The sequence below is a fragment of the Accipiter gentilis genome, chromosome Z (assembly GCF_929443795.1).
Source record: "Accipiter gentilis chromosome Z, bAccGen1.1, whole genome shotgun sequence".
NCBI lineage: Eukaryota > Metazoa > Chordata > Aves > Accipitriformes > Accipitridae > Astur > Astur gentilis.
This window is the reverse complement of record NC_064919.1, coordinates 18695844-18715350: the sequence shown is the minus strand read 5'-3', so window position 1 is coordinate 18715350 and position 19507 is coordinate 18695844. Positions and strand designations below refer to the sequence as shown.

General features: G+C 40.1%; 1 protein-coding gene across 1 annotated transcript; it reads left to right on the top strand.

Moving 5' to 3' along the window:
• The first annotated feature begins 9420 nt into the window (after positions 1-9420).
• Positions 9421-19182, top strand: MARVELD2 (MARVEL domain containing 2). The gene is made up of 6 exons (XM_049795872.1): positions 9421-10542; positions 12117-12149; positions 13276-13412; positions 14269-14440; positions 14860-14910; positions 15828-19182. The coding sequence occupies exons 1-6, from the start codon at positions 9421-9423 to the stop codon at positions 15942-15944; spliced, it is 1632 nt and encodes a 543-aa protein (XP_049651829.1). The 3' UTR covers positions 15945-19182.
• The last annotated feature ends 325 nt before the right edge of the window (positions 19183-19507 follow it).

The following is a 19507-nucleotide window of genomic DNA, read 5'->3' as shown; positions in this document are numbered from 1 at the left end:
ATACAAGAGACATGGACATACTGGAGAGAGTCCAGAAAAGGGCCACAAAGATGATGAAGGGACTGGAGCCTTTCTCTTATGAGGAAAGGCTGGGAGAGCAGAGACTGTTCAGCCTGGTAAAGAGCGGGTTCAGGGGGATCTTATCAATGTAGATAAATACATGAAGGGTGGGTGTAGAAAAGATGAAGGACTAGACGACATCCAGAGATCCTTTCCAGCCTCAACCATTTTGCCACTCTGTAATTAAAGTGCAGAATAATTTTCAAATTCTCCCTTTAGAATTATGAATTATGCTTATGGAAGAATTATGCTTATGGAAGAACCTCTTTGGATGTGATTTGCAAGGTTTTACAGATGATATAAGATGTGTAATAAACAGCCTGCAATTTTCTTCTAGGAAAGGTAAAGGCCTATGGTTTTTGTGAATATGTAGACAGGTTATGTCTGTTATATATAAACTCAAAATTAACTACATCCAATATTAGTTATCTGTTGTGCAAGTGTTGATGTAATTTAATGCAATGCCCTCTATTCTTGATTGCTTTGTTATCAGGATGTCTTTACTGATCAAAGCTTTTATAATGTAACCTTGATTTGGAGAAGATATTTTCATTGCTCAGTTTTGTATACTTCTCTAGGTCCTTACTTCTACATTTGCAGCATTTCTGAAATAACCCACCGACTTTGTGTATGGCACTTCTGAAATTACTGATTTTTCTGTGCAGTGGCCACAGCTGCTGGTAAACTGAAGAGCTGGGATTATAATTGAGATGTATTAGCTGTGTTTGTTGTATGTCAGAGGGAAGAGAGTCATGTTTCTAGGTTTAACTTGCAAACATGGAAATGAAATTCTTCTGGTGGTCTCTTCTAGCCTACTAAGTTTATATTGGTTTGTGTGCATCAGAAAAAAAATAGGAAGTTCCTCTCAGCAAAAGCATTTTGATGTTAATGCCATGAAATGGGTAAACAGTTGGGAATACCCAAGAAAAGTTCACTATAGCTCACTAGGAGATGGTAAAGAGTTCATACATACTGTAGAAAATCTAAATACTCCTAAAACAACTTCAAACTTTAAATAAATCACCTGGAACTATAAAGACATGAGAGTTACAAAGGAACTTGGGAGAAAACAAAGGTAAGAGTTTCACAGCTTCTACTCATGACATGTCAGAAATAGATATATATATATAGTGCACTGAACACTCCCATCTCACATTTTATTTAACAGAGATTAATGAGAGGAGATGACCATGTCAAATAGAAAATGTTCAGCTATTCAGGTGTTTCAGTTAGATAACAGATTGGTAGTCAGTGGTATTTTGTAAATTTTGGAGAGACCTCATGTTGATGCTGATGTTCTGAGTGCCATCAGAATATAGTATTAGTTTTTACATATATGTAACTTCTTTCTTCATTTGTGTGTGCATGTTTGTGTGTGTAGCACAAGTGATATATTCACTGTGGCAGTACTGATGGATAAAATGGATCCACGTAATCATGGGAGAAGAGGCAGATATATACAGAAGGGACAAGTTCCCTTAGTTCAGTAAAGAACATTGACCTGTCACGATATCAGATTGTGGGTTTAAAGTTTGAGTATTAAATTAAAGAAGGGGTTTATTCCCTGGAGTTCAGATCATTGTGGAAATAGTAGGTTGTTGGAAGAATCAGCTAAATGAAAGGTTTTCTTTTACTTCTTTTATTTCAGTGAGGACATTATACAGGTCATGCAAATAGATGAGAAATTGATAATTGAACATAATATAACTGAAATATGATTTTTATATATTTGCACTGGTACTTTATTTATAAAGAGGAAATTTATAAGAAAAGCAAGATGTACACACATCAGAGTGTGTGTGTAAGCAGAGAATGAGTAAGCAAGAATGCCAGCTGCTTTTTTTAGAACAGGTATTTATTATTCAAAGAATACTCAGCACCCTAGCTTTGGCTTAAGGCACAAAAGTGGAATGAAGCATTCTAGTTTAGGTGATTGGGTTGCCTTCCTAATAAACAAATTTTCTCTCAGTGCCCCTATTTATAAAATCCTTTCTGTTCATTGGATTACTTCTGGCCTTTTTTTTTTTTTTTTTTTTTTTTTCAGTTTAGAACATTATCAGTAGCAATGTAATAAATAGATAACTTAAAAAAAAAATAATAATCATGTTCTTTGTCCTGATTAAATTGTTGCTTTTCTTGATAGACTGCTCATTGGAGAGTGACTTTTGGTCAAGGAAGAAAGGGAGCTACCCTCTCAAACGTGAGGCAGCAGCATGTGTCTAAAAAAAAAAAAAAAAAAAAAAAAAAGGAAAGAAAATTTGATACTTCAGAAGAACAGGAGATACAAGGTGGCAAAGATGCTTCCTCTGGGGAAAATAATTCACTGTAAAAGTAAGGAGGTTTGACTCATTCTTCCTTCTCAATGAGAAAAGAATGCCAGCTGCTAATAGCTAGATTTGCTAAAGTAAGGCTTAGGGTGGCTTCTAATTCATGTTTGGACATAAATAACAGTATAAAAACAGTAATAAAAGTTTGTGGTTACTGAGATTGCAGCTCTCTACATCTGTTAGGTAAATAACATGCTTCATTAAAGATCTACTACATTGATGTAATAAAATTAGGAAACTCTAGTTGCACTAGGTTCGTGTGCTGTCACACACTAAAAGCTAGGCAGATAGTCCCCACATTTGTTGCCTTGTACAAAAGCAAAATTTGCTTTACATGCAGACCTATACACGGTTGTGTGGTTATGTTCTGTATTCCTTGTATCCCCAAAGGTTACAAAATAGCCCTGCAGCCTCTCAGCTACTGCTTCCCTTATTTGTGTATGTGGCTGTGATTCTTTCTGCTGTCTTTTCCTCCCTCCTTTTTCTCTCAACTCCTTGATGAAAGGTTGAAGGGCTCTTCCACCTCTCTTTGCTACTCTGTCTCCCTTCCCACCTCTCCAAAATACTTTCCACCTTCCTACTGTTGAAAAGTCGATGTTTTATACACTCAGGTTCTGTAAATTCACTTCCTATCTGCTCCCCATGTATGGTCACAGTACTGGCTTTTAACATTTAAAACCTATCATTCGTAAGAATTTGATACTTGTTATATGGCAGTACTATCTGCACCCAGCTAAATCAGGATCTATAGTGCCATTGGCTGCCCATGGTTAGGTAACAATTCACATTATCAGTTCCAAATTCACTTGAGGAGAAATAGTGAGATGAGGGGATATGAAAATAATTAGATTAATTTTATTATATAAAGCATAATGTAACTAATTACATGTTGGCAACCATGTAATATTGACTATACAATTAAGTACTTAACGCCTGCACCAAGAATGTCCTGGAAACTGAAAACTAAAAATTGTTGGTAGAGTCAGCAGTTGCTAAAAATCCTGTTCAATATACATGAAAGTTGCTATTTGTGCAGTTGCACATCTCTGTTCTTGCTCCCTCTCATCTATATTCTAATTTTGACAGACATTCGCTCTCTCTGACCAACTCGTGGTGGAGGGTGGAATTTCCCTTGCTGCGACCTTTGGCTGTTGCCTCTTATCCTTCTGCTCTACATTGCTGGGAGGAATCTGAGCTCACCTTCCTCTTACCACCACCCATTAGAAAGCTGAAGGCAGCAGTGGCTTCTGCTTCTCCACCCCCACCATTAGTCTTCTCTGGGAAGAAACCAACCTCCCACCTGTATGTGAGCATCCCTTTGCAGGTCACAAGCACCAGCTCCCTAACAATCTAAATGTATCATAACTTTTATAGGATGTTTTTCCTTTTACAATGTGTAAAACCTGAACTGATTTTTTAAAATTTATTTCTGTTTGTTTGTTTGATTGATTGATTGTTTTTTAAAATAGGATATTGTGGAAAAAATCACGTATGTCTGCAAGCATGTTTATCTATACCTTCACCAAAACTAAGTAGATTTTTTTTGTTGATGTAGATGATGTTGTAAGAACCAATGAATAGTTGAGTACTGCTGGTGTCCTTTGTAGGAATGGTACCCAGGAATGTAGATGTCATTTTTTATGCATAGATACATTTTTTTATACTCTGAAATTGAACTTCTAGGTTTTTCTCTAAGTGCTCATGAAGGATAGAAGGCAATTATTTACTTACAAGCTGTATTGCTTCAAATATCTAATATAGTGTAGGTGACAGTGAATTGTTAATGATTGCTAAACTACATCAAAAGTAGGAGAGATGCAGGCCATTTGTGTACAGCTTTTGTCCAATTTCTGTCAGCACTTTATTATAGTGGGTCGTAGTGTTTGTAAAATATTCCACAAAGTATTTTTAAGTAGAATAAATTTTTTGCTAAAAATGTGTCAGAGGCCCTATGCCTTTTACCTAAAGCACTTGGACTAGCTTTTTCATTCAGTTGCTTTCCACAGTAACCTGAATATCTTCTGGGCACATCGTATCACTGCAGTTACAGAGTGTGCTCTACTTCAAAAGTGACACACTGTACCAAGACACTGAGTTCATACAATGCCTGACTTCTATCTTAGTCACAATTTGGCATGGAAAACTACCGTGCACCAGTGGCTACCTGAGGGGTGATGCATTCAAACGCATCCAGGGCCTTTGCCCACTGCCAAGGAGGAATGGGGCTGTGGCTTTTATATGAGCCCCAGGGGTTCCTTAACAATAAAAAGGTAAATGTTTGATGTCTTGAGGAAGGTATTACCCATAGATTTCTTAGACAAGTGAGTGGTTCAGATGAGATTTGCATGCAATGTTAAACTTGTCAAATATCTTATTTTACTATAAGCTACTTCTAAAAAAATACTTGCTTGAAGAGGTACATTTTGGAGGCCTCTGACAAAGTCTGCTGTCTGTGTCCAAGTTATTCTGTTTCCATACTTCTGGGAGAGTCTTAATCCCACGTTCACAGATACAAAATTAGTGTTGAAATACCGCAAAGCATTCCTAAAGTAAGTTTAAGCTTGTGCAGTTTAAACCACTTTAAACTGTCGTGTAAGTTAAAAAAATTACTGCTGTTGTGTTTTATGTGTTTATCAGAAACAGCTTATTCATGACATACCAAAGCTCTCAGCAATTTTTTACATTTGAATCAATACTCTCCCAGAGTCTAGCAAAAAAAATATATTGGCCTGCATTGGTGGTGAAATCTGTAACCAAAGGATAAAAATTGTCGGGAACCCGTAATATCCAGTGAAGGCAAAAAAATTAAGGAATTCACCATTTTTATGATCTCTATATGTTAACTCTAACTGCGTATCTCTTTTCTGGACTCATTCTTCAGCAGCTTGTGTGCAGTTGTTATTAGAGTCATCATGCTGCTTTTTATGGTACAGAATATATACATTAATTATGGTTTAGCAGGTTTTTTACTCCTGTTTTGGTCCCCCACCCCAACTCTTCCCAACTCTTACAGTATCAAGAAAACTGTCTTGCTGAAAAATCTCTTTTCAAGCTTCTGTTTACCACCAGAGTGTCTTGAAGATGGAGCTATTGCTATGTTTGCAAACTCTATGAGAAACCAAGGTAAGATCAGTGTAACTCTTGCACTGAGATTTTTTTTTTATCAGTAAACATAATGATACATTTTTGTAACCCAAAATGTCAATACTATCTATCCTTTTGTCTACCTAAAAAAAATGCATATGGTATATGTATATAGCAGTTACATAAATATGTTTCTAGTCACATAGCCAAGATTCAAGCCCTCCTGTTAGGTTTGAAACACCACCAAGAACATCTTTAATACTTATTTAACTGAAAAAAATTAAACAAGTATCTGTCTTGCCAGAAGTGAGGCATATGTGATGCTTTATAAACGCGTAAGTGAGGGTCCTCATGTTGCAGTACTTTAAATCCTTCTTCCCTTTTTTTACTGCATGGATTTCAGGTATCCATGTACGTTGAATTTCATCATGTTATTGCCCTGCCATTCAGTCTCATGAAGTCCTGGCACAGTTCTTCTGATAGCCCACATCCTTACTAACCTGTCTAACAGTATCACCAGCAAAGTTGCTAGTCTCACTCTTCACCCCCTTTTTTCACAGGTTTACATTTAGGCATGTACTGGATAGACCAGGTCCTAGCACCGATCTCTGCAGAACTGTGTTGGCAACTTTCCTCCATTGCAGGAGTTAATAGCTAACTCATACTCCCCTCCCCCAATTCCTATCTGCTAATTATTTATCAGACTTTACTACTGAGTCATTGTTTTAGGCTTAAGGCTTCTTTTAAGGCTTAAGGTTTCCTTTAAAAGCCATTAGGGGACGTGGTGAGAAGCCTTTTGGAAATCTCATAGACTATATTAAATAGATCTTCATTGCTTACTGATCCCTTTAAAGTAACATCAACAACCTGAAAAGGCTTTAAAAAGCCTTTCCCAGATAAAGTAAATAAAACTGAAGTTTGAAGTGCATTTAAAAAATTTGTGTAACATGAGGCAATCCAGTAGCAGGTGGTTACTGTGTATGTAATCCAAACATCACTGTTCTGACAGCTGGGTCACCTATGCTATGTTAATTACTTCTAATAAAAGGCTTTATGTCTTAACTAAGGGTTTACCACCCTGATTAATTATTTTTGCAGACTATGTAATAATAAGTCTACATAAAAAATACACAGTTGACAGACAGTAGGGATTTATTATTCTGTGGAGGCAGTCTGTAAATATGTTATGGTAATGTGATAAACACTTCAAATATATATAAACTGTTTTGGTATCCAATGCAAATACATACAGGACCACTTAACTAAACATATGAATTATTTATTTTCCAGTGTCTTTAATTCTATGTGCATTGTGATCTACCCAATATGATATTGGTGATTATTTTTCTCAGCTCAGATTGCCTTTATCCAAGATGTTGGGAAGCTACCACTGAAAAGACATTTTGGGAGGAAAACTTGGCATGCACTTTAAGAACAACTTATTTCTTAATACATTAAGAATCCTTTCATACAGAAACATCTTTAGTGTACACCTGCAATGTGACATTTTCCCTCATCTGCAGCCTTATAATTTTATATTTTGGCTCTTAAAACTTTTTTTCAGTTCAAATTACTTAGAATTACAACATTAGTAGCAACATTTTAACTACGATCTTGTTATTAACTCTTGTTTAGCCTTCTCTTCCATTGTATCAAATATTAGTTCTCTGACCTAGGCATAGGTCTATTTGTCCAGGGCATGATCTGGATAAAATCTTTGGTTTTGCAAACAAAAAGACTTATGTGAGAATAAAATTGCCAGCCAAGGTCAACTGACCACACTAGCATAAGCCAAAATGTTTATAACTTTACAAATTAATTGCAGACTTCCTTATGCCATTAATTTTGTCCGCAGCCTATATTTAAATACTGGTAGACCTTTTGTATCTGCATTAATAAACTGGGTGTATAGCATTTTAAGCTTTACCTGAGAGGAACTTCCATATATTCTGTGGGTTCTCATGCAGGTTATGTGGTGTTGAGTCATGGGCCCAAATACCTATAATTGGAATATGTGCACAGAGCCATAAAGCATAATACTGATGGTAGTGATGTAAGAAAAGAACATATATGGCTTGAATTAATGGTGGTGAATAGAGGTTATTACTGCCAGAAAAGTTGAAAGCTGCTGAGCATCAGTGAAGGGGGGAGACTTGTGCAGTATGTGGGCAGTCTTTTCCACTGTAGTTTCTGTGCTGAGAGCGCAGGAAACATGGTGGGTATTCCATCGTAACTTACCATTGCTGTGATAATTTCAGAGGTTAAAATTTGAAACACTTACTGATAAAGATCCTGGCACACCAGACTCACTTGTTAGTTATGAGGGGGATGCTGCTGATGTGAATGCTATGGAGATGGCTGAACAGATGGAAAAAAAGCAAAATGAATGTGGGTGAATGGGATGGACTCCCTCTTACTTCCAGCCAATGCAGTGGAAACGAACGGCCTTGCCATCAAAGCCTCTGCCTGCTGCAGCTCAAGCAATCATGGAGGAAGATGAATTAAAAACACAGGAAAAGGGTAGTGACTGAATATAACAAATTATCAACCACTAATTCACCAAAATAGATTAATATGTTACAACAGCCTTCGCTAAAGAGAGCACAGTCTGCACAAGAGTACTCCTTTAGCTATGTAGGTGGGCTGGAAGACCAAGTCAGCGTCCAGACAAGTTTCCTCAGCTTCCCCTTAACTTGCAGGATCAGACTCGAGCTGAATACTAAATCACAAGCCATTCCCTGCCTGTTCTGAGCCACAGGAGTTAGCCTTATTTATAAAAAGAGGTAACAACAAATTAAGACCACTGGAGTTAGAAAGAGACTGCAGGTAGGCAGTGCCACTCTTTATTTTTAACACATTTTTATTTACTCTGCATTTGCACGGCATGTTTCCGGAGTCCACGTTTGATAAGTTGTTGGCATTTGAAGGTTTTATTAAAATTTGCACCTTTGAAAAAAACTGCTGTTTGGAAGTTGCTTGAACCTCCTAAAAGAAGAGACAGGAGCGTGTATGTAAAAATTTTATATCCCATACTGACGATGTAAATAAAACTCCTGCTGCGTTAAGACTGTCTTGCACTCTGCAACAGAGATTTTATGCGAACATAACGTAGGAAGAAAACATAAAAAATATTTTAAAGTAGTTAAAAATATTAAAAAACCATGAAGCGGACGCGTTGCGTGAGAGATCCTTTTGGGACCCCGTTTTTGAAAATGTTTCCGCCATTTATCAAGGGGGGAAATTCAACAGCCAAGCAGAAGCCCCCGCGCCCTGTGCATTCCGTAGAAGCTGACGGTGCAGCATGCCGGTTTTCTCCTCGAACGGGAAAGAACGGCCCCGGGTTTGGTAAAGGACGCGAGAAAAGCGGTTCTTACTTGCCCGCGCAGCCTGTGCGGAGTCCCCCCGTAACCGGGACGCCCCGCGCCCCTCCCTGCCGTGACTCGCCGCGCTCGGCGACCCCGCGGGGGCCCCGGCGCACCTCACCGGCGGGCGGCGGGCCGCGCCCCCGCTCCCCCGCCGACCCGCAGCAGCGGAGCAGCGGGCGGGAGAGCGGCCGCGCCCCGCCCCGCGCCGCGCCGCGCCCTGCCGCGCCCTGCCGTGCCGTGCCGTGCCCTGCCGTGCCGCCCGCGCCAGCCTCCGCCGGGGCTCGCCGGCCGGAAGCTCCCGCCTCCCCAGGCCGAGGCCGCTCGGCCGCCGCAGGTGCGGCTGCCCGGGCGGGGCGGCGCAGGTGCGGGTGCCGAGGGCGGCCCGGCGGGGAGGGGAGCGGAGCGGAGCGGAGCGGGGCGGGGCGGCGGCTGCTCCCGGGCCGGGCCACCCGCGCGCACTCCTCGGCCGCACCGTCCCCTTTCCTCCGCCCGGCGCCGGGCGCCCTTTGGACTCTCCCGTCGGGTGGATGAGAGGCGGCCGAGCGGGGCCGAGGAGCGCCTGACGCCGGGCCCCAGCGCCGGCCATGTCGAGGAGCGCCGGCTCGGAGGGCGGGCGGCCCGGGGGGTCGCTGCGGCCCGGCGGGTCGCTGCTGCCCCGTGGGGCCGGCCCCGGCTCCCAGCTCCCCCGGGACGACCCCTTGCCGCCGCCTCCGCTCCCCCTGCGGCCCCCCTTCGGCCCCGACGCCTGCCCCGGCGAGGGCAGCCCCGGCCCGAGCGGGCCGGCCGAGCTCAAGCCGGTCCGGCGGTTCATCCCGGACTCGTGGAAGAACTTCTTCAGAGGCAGACGCAACAACGGCTCCAGCTGGGACAGCGCGGCCTCCGACATCAGGTACATCTCGGACGGGGTGGAATGCTCGCCGCCATCCTCCCCGGCCCCTCTCCAGCCGGAGCCCAGGTCGGTGCCCGGCTCCTACAAGGATCCTTACGGGGGATCGGGCGGGAGCTACGACTCGCGGAAGGAGGCCGAAGCCATGCTGCCCGGGGACCCCTTCGGGTCGCTGGAGCACCGCGCAGCCACCGGGCAGACCTACAGCGAGCGGGTGGAGGCCTACAACCAGCGGTACGCCTACATGAAGTCCTGGGCCGGCCTGCTCAGGATCCTCTGCGTGGCGGAGCTGCTGCTGGGCGCCGCCGTCTTCGCCTGCGTCACGGCCTACGTGCACAAGGATAACGAGTGGTACAACATGTTCGGGTACTCGCAGCCCTACGGCTATGGGGCCGGCGGCGCCTACGGAGGCTACTCCTACAGCGGACCCAAAACGCCTTTCATCCTGGTGGTGGCGGGAATGGCGTGGATAGTCACAATAGTGCTGCTGGTGCTGGGCATGTCGATGTACTACCGGACTATCCTTCTCGATTCCAGCTGGTGGCCGCTGACCGAGTTCGGAATTAACGTGGCCTTGTTCTTTCTGTACATGTCAGCTGCCATAGTGTACGTCAATGACACCAACCGTGGTGGGCTCTGCTATTACCAGTTGTTTAAGACGCCGATAAATGCATCTTTTTGCCGTGTAGAGGGAGGTCAGACAGCAGCAATCATCTTCTTGTTTGTCACGGTCATCCTCTACCTAATTAGTGCGGTGGTTTCTCTAAAGTTATGGAGGCATGAGGCAGCTCGGAGGCATAGGGAATTAATGGAACGGGAGGTGAGTAATTTTGTATCTACTGGGTAAGGTGCGATGGGGAGCAGTTTTAAGATCTTGCCATGCTGCAGATGGAGCCGTATCAGGTGTCTGCTCTGCAGCAGGTCCGTAGCCTTTGAGGGTGAGCTTTCACCAGTCTTAACAGTGCTTGAGATCACCAAACGAAAGGCGTTTTTAAGATGTCTGATCCAAATTCTTGGGCTTTTTTTTTTTCATTCACTTTGGCAAGGAGCTGGCTCTGTTCTCTTTGTAATACTCGGCTCTCTTCCTGCGTCAGCTGACGAACTACTTCCTGGTGCGTATTTTCCAAACAAAGGAAGCAATGAACAATGTGCTTGTTCAGCTGTTCGGTAGGGTTAGGCTTAAAGCCACCTAGCATTTATTTGAAGACTGTGCTTTCAGCACATTACAGGCTAGCATGACTGACCATAAGAACGTGAAATACTGATTTTTACTTTGCAAGCAAAACTCCAAGCTACTTCTTTATGTCTTTTCAGCTTTCCTTACAATAGTTACCAGAAAATAATAGTAATAACAGAGTTGGCTAGATTTTTGGTGTCTCAGATTTCAATCAACTTTATCTTTTTCACATCAAGTATTTTGCACTGCTGCTGGCCTTGCCCTTACTAGAAGCATTCAATACTTACCTGGTTAATGATAAACTGTAATAGAAGAGACAGCCCTCTCAACTAGAGAATTCAAAGTCATTTGTGTAAAACTTCCTTCACGTGAAAACACCACCAAAAAGACCTTAAAAAAAAATCAATAAAACCTAATATAGCACAAAAATTAACATGTGAAGCCTACATAAGCCTAACTTAAAGAGGGGTCAGCATTTAAGTGATTTTAGTAGGAGAGGGCAAGTTTAAAGTTGCATGTCCTCTGCTCTGTGACTGTTGTCTGATTTGCAGCATTTTCATTTAACACTGGTTTCCATTCCACCATCTTGAATAACACTGAGACTCCCCTTTTGAAAGGTATATTGCAGCTCTTTGATAAAAGTTTTTAACCCACTTTTAATATGTCCTGCAAGAAAGAGGTGATTGTTGGAATTAATTATACAGAAGGCATTCAATCCCTCTTCCCTGTTACAATCCATGTTCTTTTGTTCCAGGTACTTAATATTTCTAAAGGGAATTCTTCTATAATATAGGTTAGGCTCTGGAGAGTGCTGTGCAAAATAGCTGCTGGTTGAGCTACCGGTTAGTGCACTGTTGTGTTTTCTAGGCAATGAATTAGGCTGCAGAGTGTCAGTGAGTTAATATGGGCTGGAATGTGAAATAATAAAGGAGACTGGGAAGTGGATGGAGTATATTTCTGCTGTTCCTTACAGCTGTGGTCTGGGAGATCCTGTCTTCGTTCTGGGTTTTGGGTGGTTGTTTTTGTTCCACTGTTCTTAACCAGTCTTTAAATCAATTGATTTGAAAATATTCCTCATGCTAAATTTCTTCATACCTAAATATAAATGTAATTCTCTGTACAGCATGATTTTGAGAAAGTTTAGATTTTAAGACTCTGCTTTTGCATACTGTTTTTGCTGAAAAATAAAACTTACAGTTCTCTCCATTTTTTGATAGATGAAAACACAGTCCTCTTTTCCAGAAAAGAAGGTAGGAAATAGGATTTTATTCTTCTGTTTACTGGTATTTCCAAATGGTTGTTCTTTTTCATGTCACTATTTTGATTGACTTATCTATTTATTTACTTATTTGGCTTGGAAGAGAGGTTTAATTCTTTAATGTAGTCCAGACAACATTCTCCTACTTCGAAGATTCAGAACAAGCTTGTAAAGAAGTTACTACTAGTTAGGCTAGGTTATAAAATTTACTGTAAATAGCAAATCTGATGACTGTGTGTGCTCTTACACTCTTCCATGAAGTTACAAGTTCTGTAGCATTTATCACAGTTTTGCAGACATGGCTAGAACAGCAGGTCATCTGATGGCATTGCAGGTTTTTTAAGAGACTCTCTTTCCTCCTGGCTGGCTGCTTAATTTGGAGGAGAGCCAGTGGAAGCACAGTGGTAGGTACTCTGTGAGTTGAACTTATTCCTGTGTCTCTGAGACTGCTCCAAAGATGTCCTTGCTAGTTCTGAAGTATCAGCAGTGTTAGTGCTTCTGCTGCACAAAGATGTGGTTGCATATGCTACAAAGATTGTATAGGATCCTAACAGCAGATGTTGATTCCCAGAGAATTTATGGTGTATTTATTTCAGTCTTAAATGTCTCCTGTTAGATACTGTGAATTTCCTACCACTGTTTTCTTTGCTGCTTCAGTACTGGATCAGGATCCTTTTTTATGTGTTCCAACAAGACTCCACGTGCTTTTATTTCTGGATCAAGGAATAAATTGTGCAATAGGAAACGGGGAAAAGGGAACTCCAGAGAACCGAGTGATTCCTGTTCATTCACAAATCAGCTGGATATCCAAGGAAACTTCCTTAAATCATTTTTTTAAGACATACAAGACCAATCTTTCCAAGCCCCAAGAAATATTTGTCATTGGTACCACTGTTAGGACAAACTGAATATGGATACTGTGTGAGAAACATTACTGTAACTCTTTACTAATTTTCTAATTACAATAAGGGTTGTAAGAAAAACCTATGATTTGCTTCTACTCCTGATCAATATTTCTATCTCTGTCTTCAAATGAGTTGGGTATTTTGTGGTTTATGTATATTGCATATGAAGTAAAACTGACTTCACTGAGAATTTTTCTTTTTCTTCTAAAACAGTATGAAAGTGATGACAGACCAAGAGAAGAGGTCACTTACAGGCAGCTTAAATCAGTGGAAAGAAAACCAGAACTACTTAATGGTCATATACCTGCAGGCCACATTCCTAAACCTATAGTGATGCCAGACTACTTAGCGTAAGTAACTTGACTTTGATGAACAAACTTAACGGAGAATACTTGAATGATGTTTTTCACTGAGCATTTCTCATATATACACTCATGATTTTGCTGCCATGCACGTGCTATGGGAACTCGTAATTCTTTATTAAGTTAATGTTAACAATAGAGAGGATGGGGGCTGGTATCAATGGCATAGAACCAGTGATATAAATAAAGAATCTTAAATTAAAAAAAAACAAACCACAAACATCAAATGTTAAAGCAGAATGTTATAATCTAGCAAATACTATAACTGCTAAAGGAACAGAAGACCACCACACAGACAATTTAGAAAAAAAGAAAATGCATGGGAAATTACTTGTGGTTTTAGCCCCTGAAATTTGACTACTCTTGTACTTTCTAACTGCTAAATCTATTAACATGCTCCTAGCCCTTTCCATGGTGAAGCATGAGATCATAAATTAATTTTTATACTATTTGCCACAGACGAGGACACAAACTGAAAGACAGGAGGTTCCACCTGAATATTAGGAAAATCTTTTTTACTGTGGGGTTTAGCACAGATGGCCCAGAGAGATTATGGAGTCTCCATCCTTGGAGATATTCAGCCACTGTGTGGACACAGTCCTGGGCAACCTGGTCTAGGTGGCCCTGCCTGAGCAGGGAGGTTGGAGCAGATGACCTCTGGACATCCCTTCCAACCTCAACCATTGTGTCATTCTGTGATTTCAATGCTTTACATACATGCAAATTTCAGCAGGTTATGAGATTAGCAAACAACACAGAAATATACTGTCAAGGTGAAGGGTCCATGTGTTTGTTGAAGTCCTAACTCTAAAACAAGTCCTTGAATTTTTATTTTTTTTAAAAGGAAATACCCAGCAATTCAAACAAATGAAATGCGAGACCGGTACAAAGCAGTATTCAATGATCAGTTTGCTGAGTATAAAGAACTGTCTGTGGAAGTTCATGCTGTATTAAAAAAGTTTGATGAGCTGGATGCATTGCTTAGACAGCTTCCTCAACATCCTGAAAGTGTATATGTAAGTACCTGTGAAATGGGCTCATGGAGAACAGGTGTGGTATTAGACAGTTTCTGACTGTCTTTAGCTAGGGCACAATGTTTTGTAATGCTGGCAGTGACTCTGTGGGAGAAAAAGTTTCCCCAAATATGTTATTTCTTCTTTGGTCATCAGTCAAGGATACCAAGTTGCAACTAAGTTGTATACATGTTTTTTCTGTGGGTTGGGTTTTTTTTTTCATGCTAGTAGCTTTCAAGTTTGAGTGAGTTACAGTTAATTTACGTTCACTATTTCTCAAATACAAGACTTACAATTAAAATGTTACAACTAGAATGGATTGCTCAAATGAGAATTCTACTTCTGACGAGCATTTTGTAGAGTTTACATGAAGTTGTGGAGTACACTCAAAGTGTTTAAAAATGTGTGGTCTCTCTCATTAGGAACAGGAAAGGATATCAAAAGTTCTGCAAGAATACAAGAAGAAGAAAAATGTGAGTGTTTTCAGCTTTACATTGCTAATGAATCTAGCAGAGAGAGTGTAAATAGCCGACATGTCTTACACTAGGTACAATTTGCTAGCTCAGGGTATCTGTAGCTACTACAGGACTTTGTATATTTTGTCTTATAAAACACTGGCAAGTTACGACGCAACACACTCCACTCATGCCAACAACCTGTTTTGAGAATAATGAGTCCGTTAGCCAGATGTGGGGAAAAAAAACCCACAACAGTTAAGCACTTTCATCTTCTGAGAGTATGTCTCATCTCTTAGTGTTAGAAGATTGGTTATTTTGGGGGATTAATTTCATTTATATTCACTGACTGACACAGTGATACGACATATATAAGTTCACAACAGAAAACAGTCTTACCCTTGAAAAGAAGTTTTGTATTTTCTTTGTGGCATGGGACTTAGACTCTCAAAATGTAATTTTCAGTGTAATCTAGGAGGTTTCACTTTGTTATTTTTAAATACGGGCAGTAAATGTGTACCTTTGTTCCATTAGAAACATAATATGTTACAAATAACTTTTTTCATGGAATTCAAATTTTGTGTCCATGTTAGTTAAACTTAATTGCTTTTTGAGGGGGAGGGATTTATTAGACATACCACAAGGCACCTATAAAATCTAAATTACATAGTAGGATGTCATTTATATTTGCAGATTTCTGTTTAAAAACTGATCTGTTTACTATGTAACTACAGTATATAAAAGCAGAACCTTTTTTTCCAGTCTTTTATGAAGGAACGGGAAGCAGGAAATAAGAAATTGTGGCCAGGGAAAAAGTGATTTTGGGAGAATATTTATATATTGTCCTTAATCAAGAACATTACTGATAATAGACTATTCTTGGAAGAGTCAGAACATATAATATATTAATGTAAAGGGTTTTGTATTTTTGTCAGGATCCTGCATTTCTGGAGAAAAAGGAGCGCTGTGAATACCTAAAGAATAAGCTTTCTCACATAAAACAACGGATTCAGGACTATGATAAAGTTATGAATTGGAATGTAGAAACTTAGCTATGCCTTCACTTTGTGGATACTGTTTCCTATTTTTTAAATCAATATGTGTATTTTAAACTATTTATTTACTCTCAGAACAGTACACCTATGGGGATTGCTTAATCACTTTGTCACTTATTTAGAGGTTGTACTTTACTGGGAGGTTTTGTATGCAGATCCAATTTTAAATTTATGTAACAAAGTTATCAGATTAGTTTAGAAAACCTGTGCTAAAGTTCTGCTTTTATTAGACAGCACACAGCCTGGCCTCTTAAATACTGTATTTGCAAACTTGCAAAGCCTACTGGAGAAAGTAATTCTAAATACCATGTCAAAAGTTTGCACAGAAATGCCGTTAACAATTACAGATTTTATTTACAGTTGACATTTTAATGATACAGGAAGGAGTTGAGCTGTTCTTTCTGGCTGGGCTTTGGTGGAGTCCTTAATCACACTGAATAATTTTGGCAAGTCAAAAATCAGTTTAATAAGACTTTTTGTATTGTATTTCCAAATGCTCTGCTCTATGTCAGAAATTATCTGGAATTTTACCCAACAAGAGACGGAAAATAACTTCCTATTTAACCAACCATACTGTGGAGGTATTTGATTTTAGGGCTTTTTTGTGTTTTTTTTTTTTTTGTTTGTTTGTTCCTCTCTTTAGAGGTGATGCAACAAATTTATATATGGCCTTAAAGGAATGGAGGTACATGATGAGACTCGTGTTAGTGTTCTGTTAGTGTTGCTACAGGCCATTATGCTTTGCATGCCTTTTCTGGGTCATCTTAGTAGGAAACCTTGGGTTTAAAGGCAAAACACTTTATTCTTCATCAGCAAGTAACAGGACTTTTTGTCTACATAGCAGCTGTTTGTGAATATGGCATTCAAAGAGTAAGTACAGCAAAATTAGTTCTCATTCAAAGTATAAATTATTAGTATCCTTATAAGGCCAGGTAAAATGTTTTAATAGACATGCTTTCCACAGCATATCTGCATAAATTCAATATACATTATTATATTTTATCTTGGGGATAGTTTGTATACACAAACATTTTCATAAGCCAGTACATTTTCTCTTTGTATCCTTTTTCACATCTGTTTACTTTTTTACTTACTAAAATTGTTAGAAGCATTGATAGTTTCTTTGTACAGTTTTCTACAACTGCAATTTGTCTGTTCTGAAATATATTTTAATTTGAAAAAAAATCCACCAGTGTAGCTGTGTTATTCTACTGCTTATAAAAGCATTTTGTTAGAAAAAGGTGCTCTGATTAAGGTTATTTCAAATTTATGTTAGCAATCTTTTTTTTTTAAAAGAAAGTTTTCAACTTTTGCCTTAATTTAAAGGCAAGGCATCAGGAAAGCTGCTTCCAGGTGAGAACAGTGATGGTAGTACCACCTGTTCTTCAGTACTGGAAATGCATCAATGTACCTCTCTCTGGCAGTTATATCCCTTCTGATTTTTGAGCCCTTATCATTCACACTGCAATCCTGATAGCTACAAACCCACTTCCATGTTTAAAAGATGACATTCCAATTTTATCAGCCACTGAATTCCAAGAGTTTTAGTGGATGAAGTAAATAACACAAAACACCAAGGGAACACTGAGAGAATTTGAAAACTTGGCACCTCTTCATTTGAAAGCCTTCAGCCTTATCTATCTGGAGGGTGTCTCAATATTTTCATCAGTCTGAAGTCAGATGACAGTCAGTGCAATGCCTTGTTCTCCCTCTTTTCAAGTTTCTCTCTCTCTGGTTCATGCTTCTGTTCTTTTCAAAGAAGAGGAAACCTCTTTACCTTATAAAGGAGCTGGGCCAAGTGTTTTATACCCATTGTGCTGTATACTTGTTAAACTTTTCTTTGTAAGATGCATCCTTGGCCAAATCCCTGCAATCTAAATGACCTCCTCTCACTGTACACACGGGTTTCTCATTTTTTTTCCTCAGTGGGAGTTCTGGGCATTGCAGCAGTACCAGGTCGAAGTTTAAGGATGTTTATAAAGTGCTAAAAAGCTACTCTTATGTTTTCTTTGGAAGATTCACAGTCTGCACCCTTAGTAGGTCTTCCTCCTGCAGGACACTGAGACCCAGCTCCAGGCTCCCTTTGACAATGGTCTGAGTTTCGGTCTCTGAGAAACGGGCTCCTGGCCCCGCAGACAGTGCCTGCATAGCCTCTGCAGAAGCATCATGCTTGTCCTTTCCTGCAAATGGGTTGGGAAAAGGGGACACCATGCCTGTGGCTGGAACAAGGAAATAAACCCAAGCAGAGACAGCTGTGTGTGGGTTGCTCTGTGTGTTGCTCTGAGTGGATCTTCCAAAAGCTGCGGAGAGAAGATATGTAAGAATACTCCCTTCTGTCAGCCTTTTGGGTTTCAAATAGGATTAGTGCAGGGCATGGCAGTAGGGTGTGCTGAGCATGGAGCCCGAGGAGAAGGCATTTACCTTAGCAGGTTAGGAAGTCCAGCAGGGCAACATGTTGCAACCATTACAGTAAATTACTTGCTCAGTCCTGAATCTGTTAGGACCTCAGCACTGCTAAGCAGGCACTTTGGGTGCATACAATTGGTAAGCTGGTTTTGCTCTAACCTGTCAATGGAAGACTGAAAAGGGTCTTGTCAACAGTGCTCTGAACATGCCAAAGAAAAAATATTAGTCTAAGAAACATTTTTATATCTTAGACAAATTGAGATTAATGAAATAAGAATTAATGGCTTGGAGTTGGTTGTTTGATCAAGTCAAATGCAAGACAGAAATTGGGAGGAAAGTGAGTGAGAATTAGTTATAATCAGAACTATCAGGGAAAGTGGTCTCTTGATATCCTTAAGGAATAGAAGCTATACTTCCGACAAAACTGAAGTTATTAGATGATTATCGGTCTCCCTAGTCTCAACTCTGTGAAACTACATTGTTGCATGTATGTGTAAACTGTCTGCTATGTGGTCTTGCTCACGTGATTGGGTTTTTGCAGAAGGTAGTTAACATTTATTTGAATCTTACCAATTGCTATTGCCCTACATCAGTGCGCATCCACTTTCAATTACAGCCTGTCCTCAGACACTAAGTGTATATAACAAGAACTTTTATCCTTCAGTCTTCCTCTTAGAAAATGGCTGCCTAGCTCCACAGATCTACAAAGGGAAATGTCCAAGAGACTTACAGTTTCCAGGAATATTAATGGTTTTCAAACTGGACTTGAATAAATCAATAAAAGGGCTTTTTTTTTTTTTTTTTTGTCTTGATAGGATATTGTTGATCAAGACAACTGTGGCAACATCTGCATACTCTTTACTAATCTGTACATTTTTGCAGGGCAGATAAAGCAGTGCCTAACAAATATAACCAAAAGTTTGTATCGCATAGTAGGGTGGACTAGCTTTCATGACAGCAAATCAACTAAAAATACTTGTGGCAATGAAAAACCTAATTGATTTGAAACGGTAGAAGAAGCTATCCAGTATTTATTTTATTAATCTCAAATTTGTGGTGGGATTTGAAGCATTTGGACAATCATAATCTACAAAATGGTTGTATATCCTGCATTCCTGTCCATCATTTAAATTCTTGGCCTTAACAATAAAAAA

Excerpts from the sequence above, each read along its gene's own strand:
- MARVELD2 (XM_049795872.1), top strand. The coding sequence starts at position 9,421 with ATGTCGAGGAGCGCCGGCTCGGAGGGCGGGCGGCCCGGGGGGTCGCTG. Across the intron at positions 10,543-12,116 it reads GGGAATTAATGGAACGGGAG|ATGAAAACACAGTCCTCTTT; the intron begins GTGAGTAATTTT and ends ATTTTTTGATAG. Across the intron at positions 14,911-15,827 it reads AATACAAGAAGAAGAAAAAT|GATCCTGCATTTCTGGAGAA; the intron begins GTGAGTGTTTTC and ends TATTTTTGTCAG.